At 41.1% G+C, this 17,867-nt stretch overlaps 1 protein-coding gene and 1 long non-coding RNA gene across 2 annotated transcripts in view; one reads left to right on the top strand and one right to left on the bottom strand.

The window, feature by feature from the left end:
• Positions 1-8,450, bottom strand: part of ITIH2 (inter-alpha-trypsin inhibitor heavy chain 2) — a 40,032-nt gene extending 31,582 nt beyond the window's left edge. The window contains exons 1-3 of the mRNA XM_075599417.1: positions 8,271-8,450; positions 5,892-5,954; positions 1,112-1,144 (exon numbers count right to left, since the gene is read on the bottom strand). Coding sequence (XP_075455532.1) covers positions 1,112-1,144; positions 5,892-5,954; positions 8,271-8,360 — 186 coding nt within the window. The 5' untranslated portion in view covers positions 8,361-8,450. The remainder of the gene's footprint in view (positions 1-1,111; positions 1,145-5,891; positions 5,955-8,270) is intronic.
• Positions 8,451-8,669: 219 nt separating this feature from the next.
• Positions 8,670-13,410, top strand: LOC142494856 (uncharacterized). The gene is made up of 3 exons (XR_012801598.1): positions 8,670-8,844; positions 11,192-11,228; positions 12,387-13,410. It is a non-coding gene; the product is annotated as an uncharacterized LOC142494856 (long non-coding RNA).
• Positions 13,411-17,867: the final 4,457 nt, after the last annotated feature.

The following is a 17,867-nucleotide window of genomic DNA, read 5'->3' as shown; positions in this document are numbered from 1 at the left end:
ACGTATCAGAGCATTTTTTTTATAATAAATTGACTCTGAAAATGCATTTTCATTTGAACATGAGTGAAATGTGAAGGTTGTAGTGTCAGAGTTATTTACCAATCATCTACGAAACTGAGGAAAATCCAGTGCAACAAACTTCTAACAGTCTTATTAAAGGAAAAACACGTAATTGCTCTCAATTGTGTTCCCTTTCTGTGATAAATATTGAGCGGTTTGCATTGGCTTTGCCCCAGTTTCAGATAAAGAGAGGTACTTGAAATACTTCACAGAAATGGTGGATGATTAATGGAACAGTCCAACAGAGGTGCTACAGCCCAATGCATTAAAGCTGCAGAGCCAGCAATATCCTACGTGTTTTTTTTTTAACAAATCAGTTCTGTGCTAAGAAAATACTTGTAGTATTTATTTTTTTTAAACAACTCTGAATTACATTTTTTATGTATTATAATGTAACTAGCCTTTTTTGTTTCTATAGCAACCATTTACAAAGTCACAGATACTGAGTCAATACTCCTCTGCAGTCATTTAGTGAACCCCGAAGCCCAATCTTCGCCGGTCGATCACAGGAGAACGTATCGATCGGCAACTTAGCTAATTTCTTATCATTGTGTGGATTGTATTGATGCACATATTAAAGGGGTTAAAACCAATTGGTCGAATAGGGCCTGAGATTTCACAGTGGATTGGAGAATGGGCATACTGGATGGGCAAAGTGAGTCCTATATGTAACCAATGCCAATGTTTCTATGTTCTATGCCTCTACGCTTACCCCAAACATGTTCTGACACTAAAAGCTTTAATGAGTTTAATGGTTCAGGAGACTCAATTTGCTAATAAACGTTTAACAATATCTATGAAAGGTGCAAAACACCGGTCTTCAGAAAGAAAAACATGTTTACCATAAACCGTGTTTTTCCAGTATCCACCTAACAAACATGTGTGTTCTCACCGGCTCTCCATATGGAAGGCGGATGACATCGCCCAGGGTTTGTTTAATGAAGCATGTCACTGACCTCCTAGTCAGAGAAACAGCTCCATGCAAACAAGTTGGTGGACCGCCAGCTAATGTTTAATCTAACATTGACCTTGCACATTCAGAGACATGTACCTCATTTTCATCCTCTTCATTACTTGCACCTCTCTGCAAAATAAAATAAAATACACCGTTAGATGGTTCAAAATCATAGTTCATGGGGTAGCCAACTCCAGTCCTCAAGGGCCAGCAACAGGCCAGGTATTAGGGATATCCCTGCTTCAGCACAGGTGGCTCAATCAAAGACTGTGCTGAAGCAAGATAATCCTTAAAACCTGACCTGTTGGTGGCCCTTGAGGACTGGAGTTTGCCACCCTTGTCATAATTTATTGGGAGCAAAATGTTAACGTAATTGTTGAAAGCAAAACATACCATTTTTTCAACCCGCAAATAATTTTCTAGTTATTTAGATTTGGTTAATAAACATATTTTTTAGATAATATGTGAGCCTACTCTTTCTAGCAGTGATTACAGTAACTGAAGCAGGTGATATAGCTCTGATATATATATATATATATATATATATATATATTGTGCAAACTGAGTTTAACAGATCCCAATCCCAAACAAGATTGACTCAGCTTTTTGTATCCATAAAGGTTGATAGTATTTTTATTAATTGGTTAATAATAATTTGTAGCCTTGAAAGATGAGAAATGCTTTTTTTTAATGGTTATTGCACGTCAACTTTTCAAGTATTAGCAAGGTACACACATGAAAAGACTTGAAACAGTAATAAAGTAGAATAGTTCCCACATAAAGCAACAGTTATCATTTTTAGCAGCATTACAGATTTCACCAGTGTTTTTCAACCAGGGTTTCTATGTTCCCTTGGGTTCCCCGTGTACCCCTAAAGGGTTCCCTGCAATGTTCTGTTCTTTTGAAAATTGTATCAATTACAGAAGAATTTACAATGCATCTGATCACAGATGCGCTATTAGAGAGGGTTGGGGTTCCTTACAATGCATCTGATCTCAGACACGCTATTAGAAAGGGTTGGGGTTCCTTACAATGCATCTGATCTCAGACACGCTATTAGAGAGTGTTGGGGTTCCTTACAATGCATCTGATCTCAGACGTGCTATTAGAGAGGGTTGGGGTTCCTTACAATGCATCTGATCTCAGACGTGCTATTAGAGAGGGTTAGGGGTTCCTCAGAATTTCACATAGGGTTTCTTAACCCCAAAAAAGTTGTAAACCACTGGCTTACACCAATGTACAGGAGTTTTTATATAGCTACTACATGTACATTTTCTCATCAATTCCTTTCAACACAGCTCAGATCTGCTACATGTTTGTAATCTCTGTTGCATTCTTTCATGATTTATCTATGAACCTGTTACTAGCACATAACAAAAGCAGTATGGGTTTCATATTACCCCAAAAATGCTTTTTTTAGGAGTCAAACTTTTGGACCTAAATCCATGGAACAAACATTTACAAGATAGATGGACAATAAATGACAGGCCCGGGTGCTTTAAATGTATTTACGATCTGATATTTGTTGATAAACGACTCCACCTCCCAGACGTATTTCCGCTAATTGGCCAAACACAGGATTCCTGGATACGTTGTTGTTTTGAATAACTGATCTCTTTGAACTTTAATTGCTGGACCAGATACGTTGCCAGCATTTTATCGACAAGTCCCAGACAGTGTTGTGGTTACTTATTTTAGTCAAAAAACAGGAGTTGATTCCAAAGTGGAAGAGATCAGATTTAGAGGCTGGTCACTATTCATTAACCTGGGCCTGGTCTTTCATAGTGCCAAGAATACAGAAGCAGTGCATCCAGTGATCTAGTGTTGAATTAAAACCAGTCAATGGACAAACCAACGAAGCACAAAGCGACCAGTTTGTCTGTGGGCCGATTACTACTGTAACGTTTCCCTTAATCTTTAAGGTTCCACAGCACAAGAAAAGGAGGACATGCCGCAGCTGGTTGGTTTATACAGTGTGATAGGCGGGGTATACTGTGCTGTGCAGACTGCTATGGGAGCCAAGGGGTTAAGTCAGGTGTTATCAACTACAGTCCTCAAGAACCCCCAACGAGTCAGGTGTTAAGGATATCCCAGCTTCAGCACAGGTGGCTCAATTACAGAGCCTCTGATTGAGCCACATGTGCTGAAGCAGAGATATCCTTAAAATCTGACCTGTTGGGGGGTCTTGAGAACCCATGGGTTAAGTAGAACGTACAGTATTCAGTACATGACCCTCACACTGAGACATTGGACTGAACACTGGGGGGTATTAGTTTAGCATTATCTCTAAATGACACTGTGTGAGTCACTTTATTTCCATTTACAAAACAGTCCAAATATCCGATCCTATGCAATTTGGGGCAGAGATGATATCAATATTGTGCATTGCTATAAATACTTGCAGAATATATATTGTCAGATTTTCAATAATGGTATTTTTTTCTTAAACGTATGTTGTGTGCGAATGGGAGAGAACTCAAAAGTATCTACTAACTGGGGTACACGAATGAGTCCTTATTATTGCTATAATTTTCATCATTCACATACAAGGGCAGAACCAAGAGGTTTTGCAGATTATGGGGTGTTAGATCAAGGCAAATTTGGAGCAAAATTGATGCAAATGGAGTAATTTTCATCTTGCTTTTCCGTGTCAATGTCTGTGTGCGTCCGTTTGCGATTTGGGGAGTGTTACTAGGAAGAGTTACGTGGCACACAGATTATAATGAGATGTATCACACTCTGCGTCGCCGCGCAGTATTCTTATCTCGTATTTGCGCAGAAATTCTGCGGTCTGAGATGGCGCAATCGTCTCGGGCAACAATTCGCGTTAAATGTAAGAAACAAAATTCTTACATTTTACGTAAACGCAAACAGAACATGGAAAAATGCATCAAACGAGCTTCTTTTCACACTTCCTTTACTTTGATACATCTCCCCCTACGTGCTGCGTGAAGGGAAATAATTGCACCTGATTAATCAAAGGAAAAAATCGTATTGTTTTCAGTACGGATCATTTTCTTTGAGGAACCCGCGGCCGCCTTTTACTTCAGTTTATTCCAATTTGGTGCAAATGTTTTGCCCCCGTTTTGCAGAGACTGTATGAAACGAGCCGCTACGAGTTAGAGACACCCAAAAGTTAAACCGGTTCAATGACAATTAATCAACATTTGCTCTAATTCAGTGTTGCTGTAAAAATTCCTTCATAACAACCAATTCAAATATACACATTTAGGTCATTTTGTTTCGCAACCATTCAGAAGGTCGGTCCTTCCCCAAAAAAGGATTCGGAAAAAAAAGAAACACCAAATCACTCTTAAAATATCCAACATTTTTGTTTAAATTCTCCTTGGAAACTAAACAACGAGCATTAAAACACAACCTCATTTCCATTACTTCTTATTTTAAAAAGTGATCTCAGGGGGCCTCAGACTCCAAAACCACAGATTGTAAGCTCCACGGGGCAGGGACCTGCGCCTGCAAAATGTCTCTGTAAAGCGCCACGAAAAACTAGCAGCGCTATACAAGAACATGCTATTATTATTATTATTATTATTATTAAATTAAGTGAAAAGAAAGGATCACGGGGTCCAGCATGAAAAAGCTGGTGAAATTCATACATCCACAAAAATAATGTGTCTTTTTAAAAAGTGAAAATGGCCTGCGCCTGTATTTCTGCGCGATTCTGTACTTGAAAGAAAATGCACAGAAATAATGATGCAGGGAATATTTGTTAGGCAACTGAGACAAAATGCGCTCATATCCGTGAGACGCCATGTATGTCTGGGAGACCGCTGGTTATACAGATCCACGAGACAGAGGCCTACATAACATCCGTGAGAGAGTGAGAAAATGCTGCAGGAACTGGTACCAGTGGTTTCCCATTGTGTAGAAATATATAATATGTCAATAGAGATCCATTTCAGTATATATTACAAAGTGACTAATTCAAAAAAAGTGTGATTAAGGCGCTCCTCTACAAGGCAAAATATGTGAATATAAAAAAAAAAAATATATATATATAATAATACTTATATTAAACAATAATTTTGTGTTCTCTTATATTAAACGTGCAAATGTGTTAATAAAACATAAGTGTTACAAATCGCAGCTCAGCCCTTTTGAGACGGTCCAACTCTCCCTAAGCAGATATCCAAAGACTGGTTTGGGAAGCGCAGATTTCACCATATGTGGGAAAATATAAAAATATATATAGTGTAGTTTGTTTTTTTAGATAAGAGACATCATTGTAACAGCAGAAATGGGGACTCACACTTTCCCAGTAATTAAACAGCAGTGGGTATCAATGTCAATCTCCCTGAGTCCCCATTTCTAATGTTACAATGATGTCTCTTATCTAAAAAAACAAACTACACTATATATATTTTTATATTTTCCCACATATGGTGAAATCTGCGCTTCCCAAACCTGTCTTTGTATATTACAAAGTGAACCTGCATCCCAATGACAGCGTCTGCAGTGCGCCGAAATGAACCAGTCCCATTTTTGGCACTTGAAAAAATAATCTGTCTAACACTGGCACAGGAGTACAGCAAAAATCTTGAACTGAATTCCAGCATTTCATAGAATAACTAGATCCTTTGCTTGGAAAAAAAGTCTATTTAAACCAAATATTTAGACAAACGAATTTTCATCAATGTTCCAGAAGTGACACATTCTAACTAAAAGACGATTCGTGCTAGTGCTACACGATAGTGATTATTACATTAGTCTTACTTAATTAAACCAGCAGTGCTTGGTGAATAGAATACTGTCTCCATCATTCTGCCACTTGCCTTGCCTGCAGCATAGGCTGGCAGTGCTATGTCAAAAGAATTCCTCATTAACAAATGACAAGTAATTATTCTATTGATTCTACCTTATTTCTCCCAAAATGGTTTATTTCACCATGCACAAAATCCTTCGGATGATCCCCGATGTCCTGAGGGAAAAACATAGAGACGTTACTGAGACCTAATGCAGAGAAATCGGTGGATCTTACATGACTTTTCACAGGTACGTGTTGGCTTTACATGGAGTTTGTTGTTACAGGGTTAAAGAAATGCCATATTAGCCAACGGAAAATATGCTTTGCATTTGCATAGAACCAACAAATGTTTGGGTGGAAATTATATATGTTTGGCTAGGGAAACTATTTCTCTTTCCCGATGCAACTTAGAGTTGATATCAGGTGCTTAGAAATATTAGCCAGGCAAAAGGTAACGGTGTTCATCAATCACTTGCTAAACGTGTTTGCAAAGCTGCCGTAGCATATTGCATACGGGGAACCCATGGCAGTGAATGGGCTTACAAAACTCCACTAATTCTCTGGCTGTTTTCAAGAAATGTCTTACATGACTTGTAACAAAAGACCATTGTTTGCATTGTTTAATCCAATGGTTTTAATCCCACTCCTCGGGGGGGGGGGGGGGTACCGCCACATTGGAATAATGACACAGGTAATAACTAACATGACAATGTTTTTCAACCACATACAAAAGCAGGGTTGTTCGGTTAAACGTGAGGAAAAGGTAGAACATGACTTGGTTAAATCCCAATGTCACCTTGTGATCTTGGGCAAGTTGCTCAATCTCCCTATGCACCAAAATTAGATTGTAAGCTCTGTGGGGCAGGGATTCATGGGACCCGCATAGCGTTATGTATAATGCTGCATACACTGTCAGTGATATATAAGAATTTTTTTTATATTACCATCATGACAGCATAAGCAGGGATGGCATTAGGGCAGAGGCGAGCTTAAGGTCATCTTTCTGACCGGAGTAATCAGAGTAATTCCTATGCACTGTATGGAATTGAACTTGGATCCTTAAATCTCACTCACATGGATCCTTAAATCTCACTCACATGGATCCTTAAATCTCACTCACATGGATCCTTAAATATCACTCACATGGATCCTTAAATCTCACTCACATGGATCCTTAAATCTCACTCACATGGATCCTTAAATATCACTCACATGGATCCTTAAATCTCACTCACATGGATCCTTAGACCTTGGCAGGTAGGGGACTGAACAAACTTCTATTTGCCCAGTTTTATAAGTGAGGGTGGATGTACAGTAGGGACGTTATTTAGGAAAGTCTCAATACAGAACAAAAAACGGCACCAAATGTATCAAAGAAAAATAATTAAAAACATTGATTCCTATGGGACTTTTTTTAAATTTAAAAGTGGTTCAGTATTTTTTGCACCAGTTTTGTAGCAAGGAGAATTTTATGCAGAACACCCCAAGAGTTATTTGTTGATGAAGTTTGCAAATATGTTCTTAAAATCTTATCAGTTGCTTCTTCAGATTTCCAATATATGTACTAAATCGCACTTAAATGTAAAGAATTGTCCTACTTGTTACTGAAGTGTCATGCATTGTCACTATCTACAAAGCTGGAAAAGATGGCTGACAATGGGATATCCTCTCCTGGATATACAGCGTATCTCAACTTTGGTCAAGCAGTTAGATTTTCTTCTCCCAAACTAAGCAGTTGCCAGTGGTGGCTAATGTATTGGGAAGAAACCAGAAGGGCCTCAAAGGTTTCCATACTCAATAAACAATTTACAATCCTAATAAATTATTTTACCACATTATTACTACATGACTCTATTAAGACAATGTGGTTGTCTATATCAGGGACAATGTGCATATTTTCCAGTAGGCTACAGCTGGACCTCTTCTTCTCTGACTTCCCCCCCCCTACTCGTTCTTCTTATGTTTCATTCAACAACCTCAAGTGTTCAAACCATCCAATAATGGACAACCAATTCAAAATAAAACATATTCTCCATGTTTTCTCTCCCAACCTTCCCCTTCTTTGGCATTTCTTCATACCTCCCCTTCCCAAGTGGGATCAAACGACTCTTGTAACAATACTTGGCGACTACAGACAATATAATATGAGACTGTGCAGATGTGACCAGTGCTTTGGCATCAGAAGTTCAGAACATTATATACTGTAGGTTAGTAGTGCCCCATTGATTGAGTCATATGTCTAGAAATGTGTGTACATATTCTGTAAACATAACGGCCCATATTTACTAAGCCGCCTTCTGCCATAAGAACCCTTTCTGGCACTGGAAGACATCGTACCATCCATTCATTTAAATAGGCTAGAAGGTGCCTTCAAGCACCCAAAGGTGCCCTCCGGAATAAAACTGCTTAATAATTATGGCCCAATATCTATCTCCATAAAAGTGCCCATATTAATAAAAACCTCCTTTTGTATCTGTACACAATACTTACAGCATCATCTGGAAATTCCTCTATAAATATATCAAAGCTTCGTGTTTCAGAAGTGAAGAACACCAGCAGCATACAAATTAGGTGCTTCATTCTCCCCCTGCTTTCAGCCAGAGAAAAACTCTCTGGCCTCCGAGTAGCAAAAACTCACTTTAAATGAGCGCAAATCCACTCACAGGATGGAGTTTATAAGTTCTCTTTTTTTCCAAAATCTGATATATCAACTTTGTTCTGACCCAATGCAAATATTTGCCGTGTAAAGCATGTCAAAGCCAGGACAGGGGCTGAGAGGTTGTGCAAATACGCAGCCCTTAGTTTATCATCTGTTGATAACCACGTAGCCTCAGATAGGAGATGTTGTCTCTGTACGTCCCCCTTTTACTTTGAAGTTACTTTGTGGCCATAACCTTTATGTAGAGACCGCACCGTATTACGAACAACCCGGATCAATGCTGAAAAATATCTCAGGAAACAGCATCGGCTGCAGAAAAAAAAGGAAGAAATTAAAGACAGGCGTCTGCGGTGATCTATAGGTTCCAAAAGGAGTGGTAACTGGGTGATCAAGTCCTGGATCAAGGTAATAATGTTCATGGGAGAAATAAACAGAAACTCTACAGAGAGGTGGGTGGAGATATCACTGGATCTTGAGTAATAATCATAGTTGTATTGTGTGAGAAGTCTAACATATCCTGGCAATGAGACAATTATTAGGATAGAGGTAAGTGAATATGATTCCACCTCCCTCTATACCTCATCGATAGGCAATTCTTCCATAAGACTTTTACTCACAGTCTCCTTCCTGGGTTCTTCTGATCACTCACCCACTTCTAGAGTCTCTATAAGAGTGTGTCAGCTGCTGGTGGCAAATCCAGATACAGAGCAAAGAAGGCAGCACACAGCTCGAGGGAGTCAGGGTCAAAGAAAGCTTCATTAACAAGGCGCTACGGAGCTTTCCTACGCGTTTCGTGCCAACAGGCACTGAATCAAGGAGTGAAACACTGCTGTTTCTGCAGTCCCTTTAAAACCCACTGTTTGTGATGTTTCGCGCCCAAAAAAACGTCATGACGTCACGGCGCAGCGCACGCACTGCTGAGAAATATCTCAGGTAAAAAGCATTGGCTGCAACAAAAAAAAAGAAGAAATTAAAGACTGACGCCTCCGATGATTTAGATCAGGGGTGGCCAACAGGTCAGGTTTTCAGGATATCCCAGCTTCAGCAAAGTTGGCTCAATCAGAGGCTCAGTCAAAGACTGAGCTACTTGTGCCACAGCTGGAACTGATTGAGCCACCTGTGCTGAAGCAGGGATATCCTGAAAACCTGACCTGTTGGTATCCTTTGAGGGCTGGAGCTGGCCACCTTTGATCTAGAGACTTGAAAAAACATGAATGGAATTGGTTTATTTGGGGTAAAAGCAACAAGAATGTTTCAGTGTTTCCATAACTCCTTTGCTGCATTTTGAGCTCGTAAAGCAGCGCTTGGATTATTTTGCCGATGTTTATTTTCACACAGCAAGCAAAATATATGTACAGTAAATAGGACTGGTCTTAGGCCGCGTCCATAGTATGAGCGATGGTGCGAGCGATGGTGCGTGCGCCGCAAACAAAAGGCCGTAAGGCGATGCACACAGCCATTGAGCGCGCGTGCACGAGAGCGACGGGGCGACCGATACTTCTCGAGACAAAATGTTTTGATTTTGCCGCGCAACGGCTGGGTCACGTGTGCGGTTCAGCCAATGAGGGCGAACTGCTCACATGATGTCACGAGCACATCCTCGCCCCTCCCCCCGTCGCGCAATACTACAGGCGACGAATCGCTTCTAGTACAAGCTTGCGTGACGTAATGCGCTACGTCGAGCCCGCCTGCACTCTAGCCGAGGCCTGGCATTGCACGAAGGCTTCCTGTCACATGATCCCCGTTGTCAGGGTGTTTGTATATTGTGCCATCTTCTGATGTTTTGGCGCTTACTGACCATCGATGTAATCAGACACGTCCTTGATTTTGATGAATGTGAACAGGCTCAGAATTCAGAAAATACACAGAAAACCCCTGCATGAAAAATGGGAGATAGCAAGATATCGTGATAGTTATAAGATGAAAATAATGTACAAAAATACAAATGGTTGGGTAGAAATCATCATTTTATTGATATGATAATTGGATAAAATGCCGCCATTCATGACCATTCAGTATTTTTTGAGGTCCTAAAAATGTTAAGATCCAACGCAATAAAAAGCCAGATTTACTAAACTGGGCAAGGGTTTTTTGCTCCTGGCATGTAAGCCGTGGGTGTTTTGGCTTCTCACATTGGAGGAGTTTCTAGGCCCACATACAGTACTATAATGAGCTGGGATTTTTCTTATTTTCTATAAGTACAGTTTAAGGATTCTGACCAGCAATCTATTTTAATGGCGTGTAATCTTTTCAGAAGCCTTTTAATATACTTATTGACTCTGTGGCTTTGTGGAATGTCTCACTTATCCTAAGTACATACCTGCTTGTGGTGGAGCTAATACCTTCTAAATAAACACATATATTTCTATGTTATATATCACTTCAAGCACTGTAGTATGATATTTGAAAATATTTATGAATTATTAAAGGTAAAACACATGACAAAATAAAACAATTGGGTCTGGAAGAGTAATATACTGTATCTGCTATTACCATATTCTTGTCATGGAAACCTAGTAACCTTATAGGGACACGAGTGTTACACAGAACACAGGTTTAAACAATATCTCTAATGTGTGTATAATTAATTGCACATTTGGTTCAGGTGGTGGTGTACACTTGGGTTTGGGTATATATAGGAGTAACTTTCAGTCACGCATTGCACCACCCTGATTAAGATCCCTGTTGAGGACCGAAACGTTGTTTTTTGCTTCCTGCGTATTCTCTAACATAATCATTTTGTTTACTACAGTACTGTGTGCTGTCTCTCTGTCATCGGACTGGTTCTGGTAACTATATAATTTTATTTTATGCTCTATGTGACAAGCATCAGGATTATTGAGGAGGCTGTGTGTGCAATACTGTTACATTGTGGAATATATATATATATACAGTGGTTGACAAATCACCAAAAAATCTACTCGCCACACAAAAAAATCTACTCGCCACCTAGTACCAAACGTGTGCTGCTTGGGCCAATATTTACTCGCCCGGGGGTTAAATCCACTCGCCCGGGGCGAGCAAATGTATAGGTTTGTCGAACACTGTATATATATATACAGTGTTCGACAAACCTATACATTTGCACACCACGGGCGAGTGGATTTAACATCGTGGCGAGCTCCTATTGGCCCAAGCAGCACACGTGTGGTACTAGGTGGCGAGTAGATTTTTTTGTTTGGCGAGTAGATTTTTTGGTGATTTGTCGACCCCTATATATATATATATACAAACACACAAAATAGTTCAGGGCACTCTAAATGGGAGAAGAAAAAAGGGCAAAAAAAATATCTTTCCAGTTGTGGTGCTTGCAGTGCAGCCAAGATCACCATCCAGCAACAAATATACACAGGACCGTGAGGTCCGAAACATCGCTCCATTTTTTCTGTTACTACCCCTGATGCTTGCTTTGTTCTATTAAACTTTTTTGCAACTAAAATTTGGTGAGTGCTGCGGATCGTCTTTGGATTTCTGTCACGTATATATATAGATATACAGTAGATATACACACATACATCATACTATGAGCATTATTTAGAGAGAGAGCGTAAGGGAGAGAACCCCATATTTCTGTCTCTGGGCGGAGTTTTTGCCATTTTTAGGTTAGACAGGCATAACATGGGTCATGCTAAGTGAAAGCAAGGCCGTGGTAACTTAACATGGCATTAAGCCTATTCTAATGACATCAGTAACGGCTGTTGTTTTTGCATGCAATAAGCTGTGCGGATTCACATGAACCTCAGGGAACATAACATCCGTTAGCATCCACATAAAAAATAATTCATAAAAAAAAGGATCCAGGCAACAGATAAACAGATACACTCATATATTTGTAATGGGCAATACTTCATTTTTTAGGCATTTGCTCTGCAGGCTTAAATTCATGGTCTCAGTCCATAAATAGTTAAAAGTACATGCATAATACATTGATATCGATGTATTCGCAGGAGGAGGAGGAGAAGAAGATGCAAGCGGTCCTACATCCTGCACTTTCTCAGGGTGGAAACCGGAAGCGAACGGAGAACCTGAAAACAGTGAAACCGCAACCCCAAGAAAACAAAGACTGAAAAAAACGAAAATCGTACATGTAGCTACGGAATCCACAACATAATGTATTTCAGAGCAAAACGTTATATTAAACCATAGGAGCAAACCGGCGCAAATTGAGCCAGTTTCATCTTGTGTCTCTTTGCTGCGTCAACGTATTAAGGTCTTTGCTCCATGAGGGTCAACCTCGCGATTTGGAAGTGTCAATAGGAGGAGTTACATGATGTACAAATTATTGTGCGATGTATACCGCCTGATTTTATCATCCGGTTTTTGCGTCAAGTAAATTCGCCAGGTCTGAGGTGGCGTAAATATGTTTGTCTAACAATTAGCATCAAATGTAGTAACGAAGGAGGGAGAGGGAGTAGGTGTATGGTACCCGATGAAGGAAGCTTGTAACATATCAACCACTTCTTGGTGCAATAAAAGGTATCATACCCCCTATTCCCTCGCCCTCCTTTGTTATTACACGGAAGAAAGGACCGACACGGCGACCCACCCTTCTTTGACATCAAATGTAGGAAACACTTTGATACATACTCAAGCAGAACATGAATAAATCCATTACACTTTCTCTGCCCCACACCTCTGGAATGCCCTTCCCTTCAATATCCGACTAGCACCCTCTCTATCCACCTTTAAGACCCATCTTAAAACACACCTGCTTAAGGAAGCATATGAGCAGCTCCATGGAGGATAATTGAAACATCATACATAGATCTTGGCCCCCTGCAAACGCACTTACCAGAACGCCCTCCTACTGTATCTGTACATTCTTCCTACCTACCAATTAGATTGTAAGCTCTTCGGGGCAGGAACTTTTTTTCCTAAATGTCACTTTTATGTCTGAAGCTCTTCTCCCCTTTATGTGTTATTTGTATTATTTGTTATTTATATGATTGTCACGTGTATTACTGCTGTGACACGCTGTGTACCTTAATGGTGCTATATAAATAAAGACATACAAACAAATATACATGTTAATACATCTCCCAGTTTGATACATAACCCCCATTAAGTTGTAAAGGAAACAGATTGTGATTCCTTTTATTGGGCCAACATAAGAGTAATTATAAAGGTATATGTACCAAGACAAAAGTGGTGCACTTCTGGGGCACAATATACAGCTGAACCTCGTTATAACGCGGTGAGACATAATAATAATGAGACATAATGAGACTGCGTTATAACCTGGGATAGAGAAAAAAATTGCCCGCCACCCGAGGGTGGGGTTGGGGTGGGGGGGGGGGGGTGGGGGGGGGGATGGGGGATGTTGGGGGGTAGTATCTGTGTCTTTGTGTCCGTGTGTGTATAAATATATGACAGTTGTATCAAAGCTTTAGATTCCATTGACTTCACTCTAGATTTCCTCACAAAACGATGTTTAAACAACTGTACCTATTCACGGCTGCACTCTCTCGGGTGTAGCAAGATGGCCATGCTCTCTCGGGTGTAGCAAGATGGCCATGCTCTCTCGGGTGTAGCAAGATGGCCATGCTCTCTCGGGTGTAGCAATATGACCGCGTGGAAGTAGTCAGTAGGTTTGATGACGTGCAGCTCGTTGTTGTCAGAAGCGGAGGTTGTCTTTTGTGTTGGAGGTGTTTGTTTTGGGGGATAACATGGGGTGCGAAGGAGGAACTAGCCCTAAGCGGCACAAACTGGTGAAGGGGATCCAGAAAGTGGAGAAGGTAACTGTGTGTGTGTGTGTCAGTCACACAGTGTGCTGGTGAGTTGTAGTCTGGGGTGACAGAGTGATTCCTTATTACTATCTGTGGGAAGCACTGGGGTGCAAAGACTCCCTATAGAGAGTCACAGGAACGAGCACAGCGTGTGTCCCCTCTTACAATTGTCACCTTATTGTCATATACGTTTAGTGTGATCTCCCTAATAACAAAAATACTGCAGAAAAATGATATGTAAGTGAAAAAATGGGATTGGCAATGACAAACATGACAAGCTCCAAATCATCAGAGCAGTTTGTGTCCCCACTGTGGGAGTTGTAGACCCCTGCATGCTATAGGGTGGGAGCAGGAAAGGCAGGACTGTTGTCAATGTTTAAACCTGTTATATACCATACATTTTAATTGTGTGGCGGTTATAGTGCCGGCGAAGCAACCGCTGACGTCACCCGTCGCCGTCGCCATTGCGATAGTTGCAATTCAAGTTTAGGCAACGTCGCTGGCTACAAGGCCAGTGATGTCATAAAAGGGGGAGGAAAGAGGGAAGGAGAAGCTCTCTGATTGGCTGCAAGGGGAGACCGTCGCCGAAAAAAATCAAATAACAGTGACTACCAGATTTTTGGTAGCGCTGTCGCTTGGTCGCGCCGTCACATGCACTATAAGCGCTGATTACAGCGACAATGCATTTGTTTTGATGTGATGTCGCGTCACCGGCACTATATGTGCAGCCTTAGCAATAAAGCTTTGAAAAAAAAAAATCTTTTTAGATGTTCTACTGTAATTCGGGAGCCATGCTCAGATCGTGTTATAATCAGGTCTGCGCTGTAGCGGATCGCTCTATAACGGGATTGAGTTGTATATCAAAGAAAGGAAAAAGGCACTAGGATATATATTTTTTTATACATCTGGAGATTTGTTTGCCCCCAAATTGCTGCACTTTTGTCTTGATACACAACCCCCATAGTACACAGAAGCTTCATATGTACAGAGTTTCTTCATGTGTTCCCTGACAAGAAGGTTTATTAACAAGACACCTGAGGTTTTCGAAAGCCCCAGGCACCATCAGTTCATGTATGAAGAACTCTCATGCTGCTTCACAACGTATGACAAAGCTACACATTTCTAGGACCACTATAGCTACTGGGTATTTGATCTACAGGGTAAGCAAACAAATCCAATTGTCAAGTTTGATGGTCTGCTACCGATTCCTGAGTTATCTTGGGAATAATTCCATGCATTACAGGCAACCAAGTCCCTGGAGCAGTTAATAAAATCAGTTCCCCATCAGTTTTTCCTATTATCAAATCATAACTCTTTCCACGGCTGCATTTATGAACTTACTGTCCACAAGCGGCTCATCATAAAATATAATTTCTAAAATGTGTTTCACATTGAAGACCTTTTTAAATAACAGAACATTTAAGAGCTAAAAAAATAATAATTGTTCTTTAACTGCATTTGTGCCCAGACACAGGTAACACGCAGTAAGATAACACAAACACGTATGTTGCTTACAAAAGCAGCTGTTCAGGTTTAGTGATTGTGAACCTTACCAAGCTGCCGTATGAAACAATATTTAAGTAATAATCCCCTCAGAACAGGACATTATTGGCCAGTAATTATAGGCCTAATTATAGGCTAAATGAAGGCTTATTTATTTATTTTAGATTTTTCAAAAAAAGATAGACACTTTTGTAGTCATATTTCTTTTTATCAGCATGATCGTCTACAGTCTTATGCTTTTACTGCATGTGTTTATTAAAATGAAATTGTACATACACACAGCCCCCTCTATACACACACACACACACACACACACACACACACACACACACACACACACACACACACACACACACACATACACACACACTGCAACCTCCCTCTATACACACACACTCAGCAGCCCCCCTCTTCACCCACAAAACACACACTGCAGACCTGTCCACCCTCTACACTCACAAAGCACACACTGAGGACACACAAACAACACACACAGCAGCCACCCCTTTACACCCACAAACACATCACTGTAATCCCACAAAACAGCAGACACACACCAACAAAACACACTGCAGCCCTCCTCACCTCTACACCTACTGAAGACACAAGCTGCTTCCCCTCTCTTCACCCACAAAACACACTGCAGGCAGAGACACACACAACAAAACATACTTCTGCCCCCCTCTACACTCACAAAACGTACACCAGCCCCCATACACCCCCAAACAAACCCTGCATCCCTCCCTGTAAACCTACAACCTGCAGACACACAAACATACCAAAAACTCTGCAGCCCTCCTTCAACCCTCTAAACCCACACTGAAGACACACACAGAGACAAACACAAACAACAAAACTGACTCTGCTGCCCCCTCTACAGCCACAAAACACACACCAAAAGAAGACACACACACCAATAAAACACTCTGATGGCCCCTTTACACCACAAAACACAGACACAGGCACACACACCTTCCCCCTCACTTTCCTGTGCGGAGCTCTCTGCAAGCAGCCGGGGGGGGGGGGGGGGGGAGTCAGTGCCCTGCTGGTGCCTCATGTCCAATCACATCTCCCATCTGAGAGCTGCTCTCACTCTGTGTGTATGAGAACTGAAAGCTGATTGGCTGAAAACTTGTCAGGGTGCCAAAAATGCCAGGCCATTACTGAATAGATAATGCCCAGAATTATAACCAATCAGAGAGCAGGGATTTCAATAATGCCTGGAATTTACCAGCTTTAGCCTATAATTAAGTAATAATCCCAGAAGAGCAGGGCATTACTGGCTAATAATGCCCTGCCTGGAAGAGTTGAGGGCCCGAGACGAAGCTGAGGGACTTTAACCCAGCTAGTTCTGAGGGGATTATTACTATTATAGGCTAAATGTAGGCTTTTAAAATAAATAGACGCTTTGTATAGTTATATAGATTTCTTAATTAAAATAAAATTGTATACATTAGAGCACCTCTATATTCACACTCACACTGCAGATATCTATAGCTATAGACGCACGCACGCACCTGTCCACCCACTCTATAAATACACACACTGTGCAACCTCCTCCAAACTCTGCAGCCCCCTTCTGTACACACACACACACACACACACACACACACACACACACACACACACACACACAAACTCTGCAGACAGACCTGCACACACACACAAACTCTGCTGCTGCTATCAACACAAAAAACAAAGTCTGCAGCTATACACACAGAAATTGCAGACACACACACACACACACACACACACACACACACACACACACACACACACTAACTCCACTGCTACACACACACACACACAAACAAACTCTACAGCTATACCCACACACACACACACACACACACACACACACACACACACACACTAACTCCGCTGCTACACACACACACACACACACACACAAACTCTACAGCTATACCCACACACACACAGACATTGCAGCTACACAAACACAATCTCTGCTGCTACACATACAAACAACAATGCAGCTATACACACACACACAAACACTGTAGCTATATACACTCACTAATAAACTGCAGCTACACACAGGGCCGCAGACAGATTTCCTGGGGCCCAGGAATACAGTTCTACAGTTCTGTCAGCGCGTCGGAAGCTGGGCCAAGCTTACTTCTGGCGCAATGATGTCAGAGCCCCATCGCGCGCCAGCAGTGGGACAGAGACAGGAAA

Source organism: Ascaphus truei, chromosome 5 (genome assembly GCF_040206685.1).
Source record: "Ascaphus truei isolate aAscTru1 chromosome 5, aAscTru1.hap1, whole genome shotgun sequence".
Lineage (NCBI taxonomy): Eukaryota > Metazoa > Chordata > Amphibia > Anura > Ascaphidae > Ascaphus > Ascaphus truei.
Note: the sequence above shows the minus strand (reverse complement) of the source record. Positions and strands in the feature narration are given on the sequence as shown.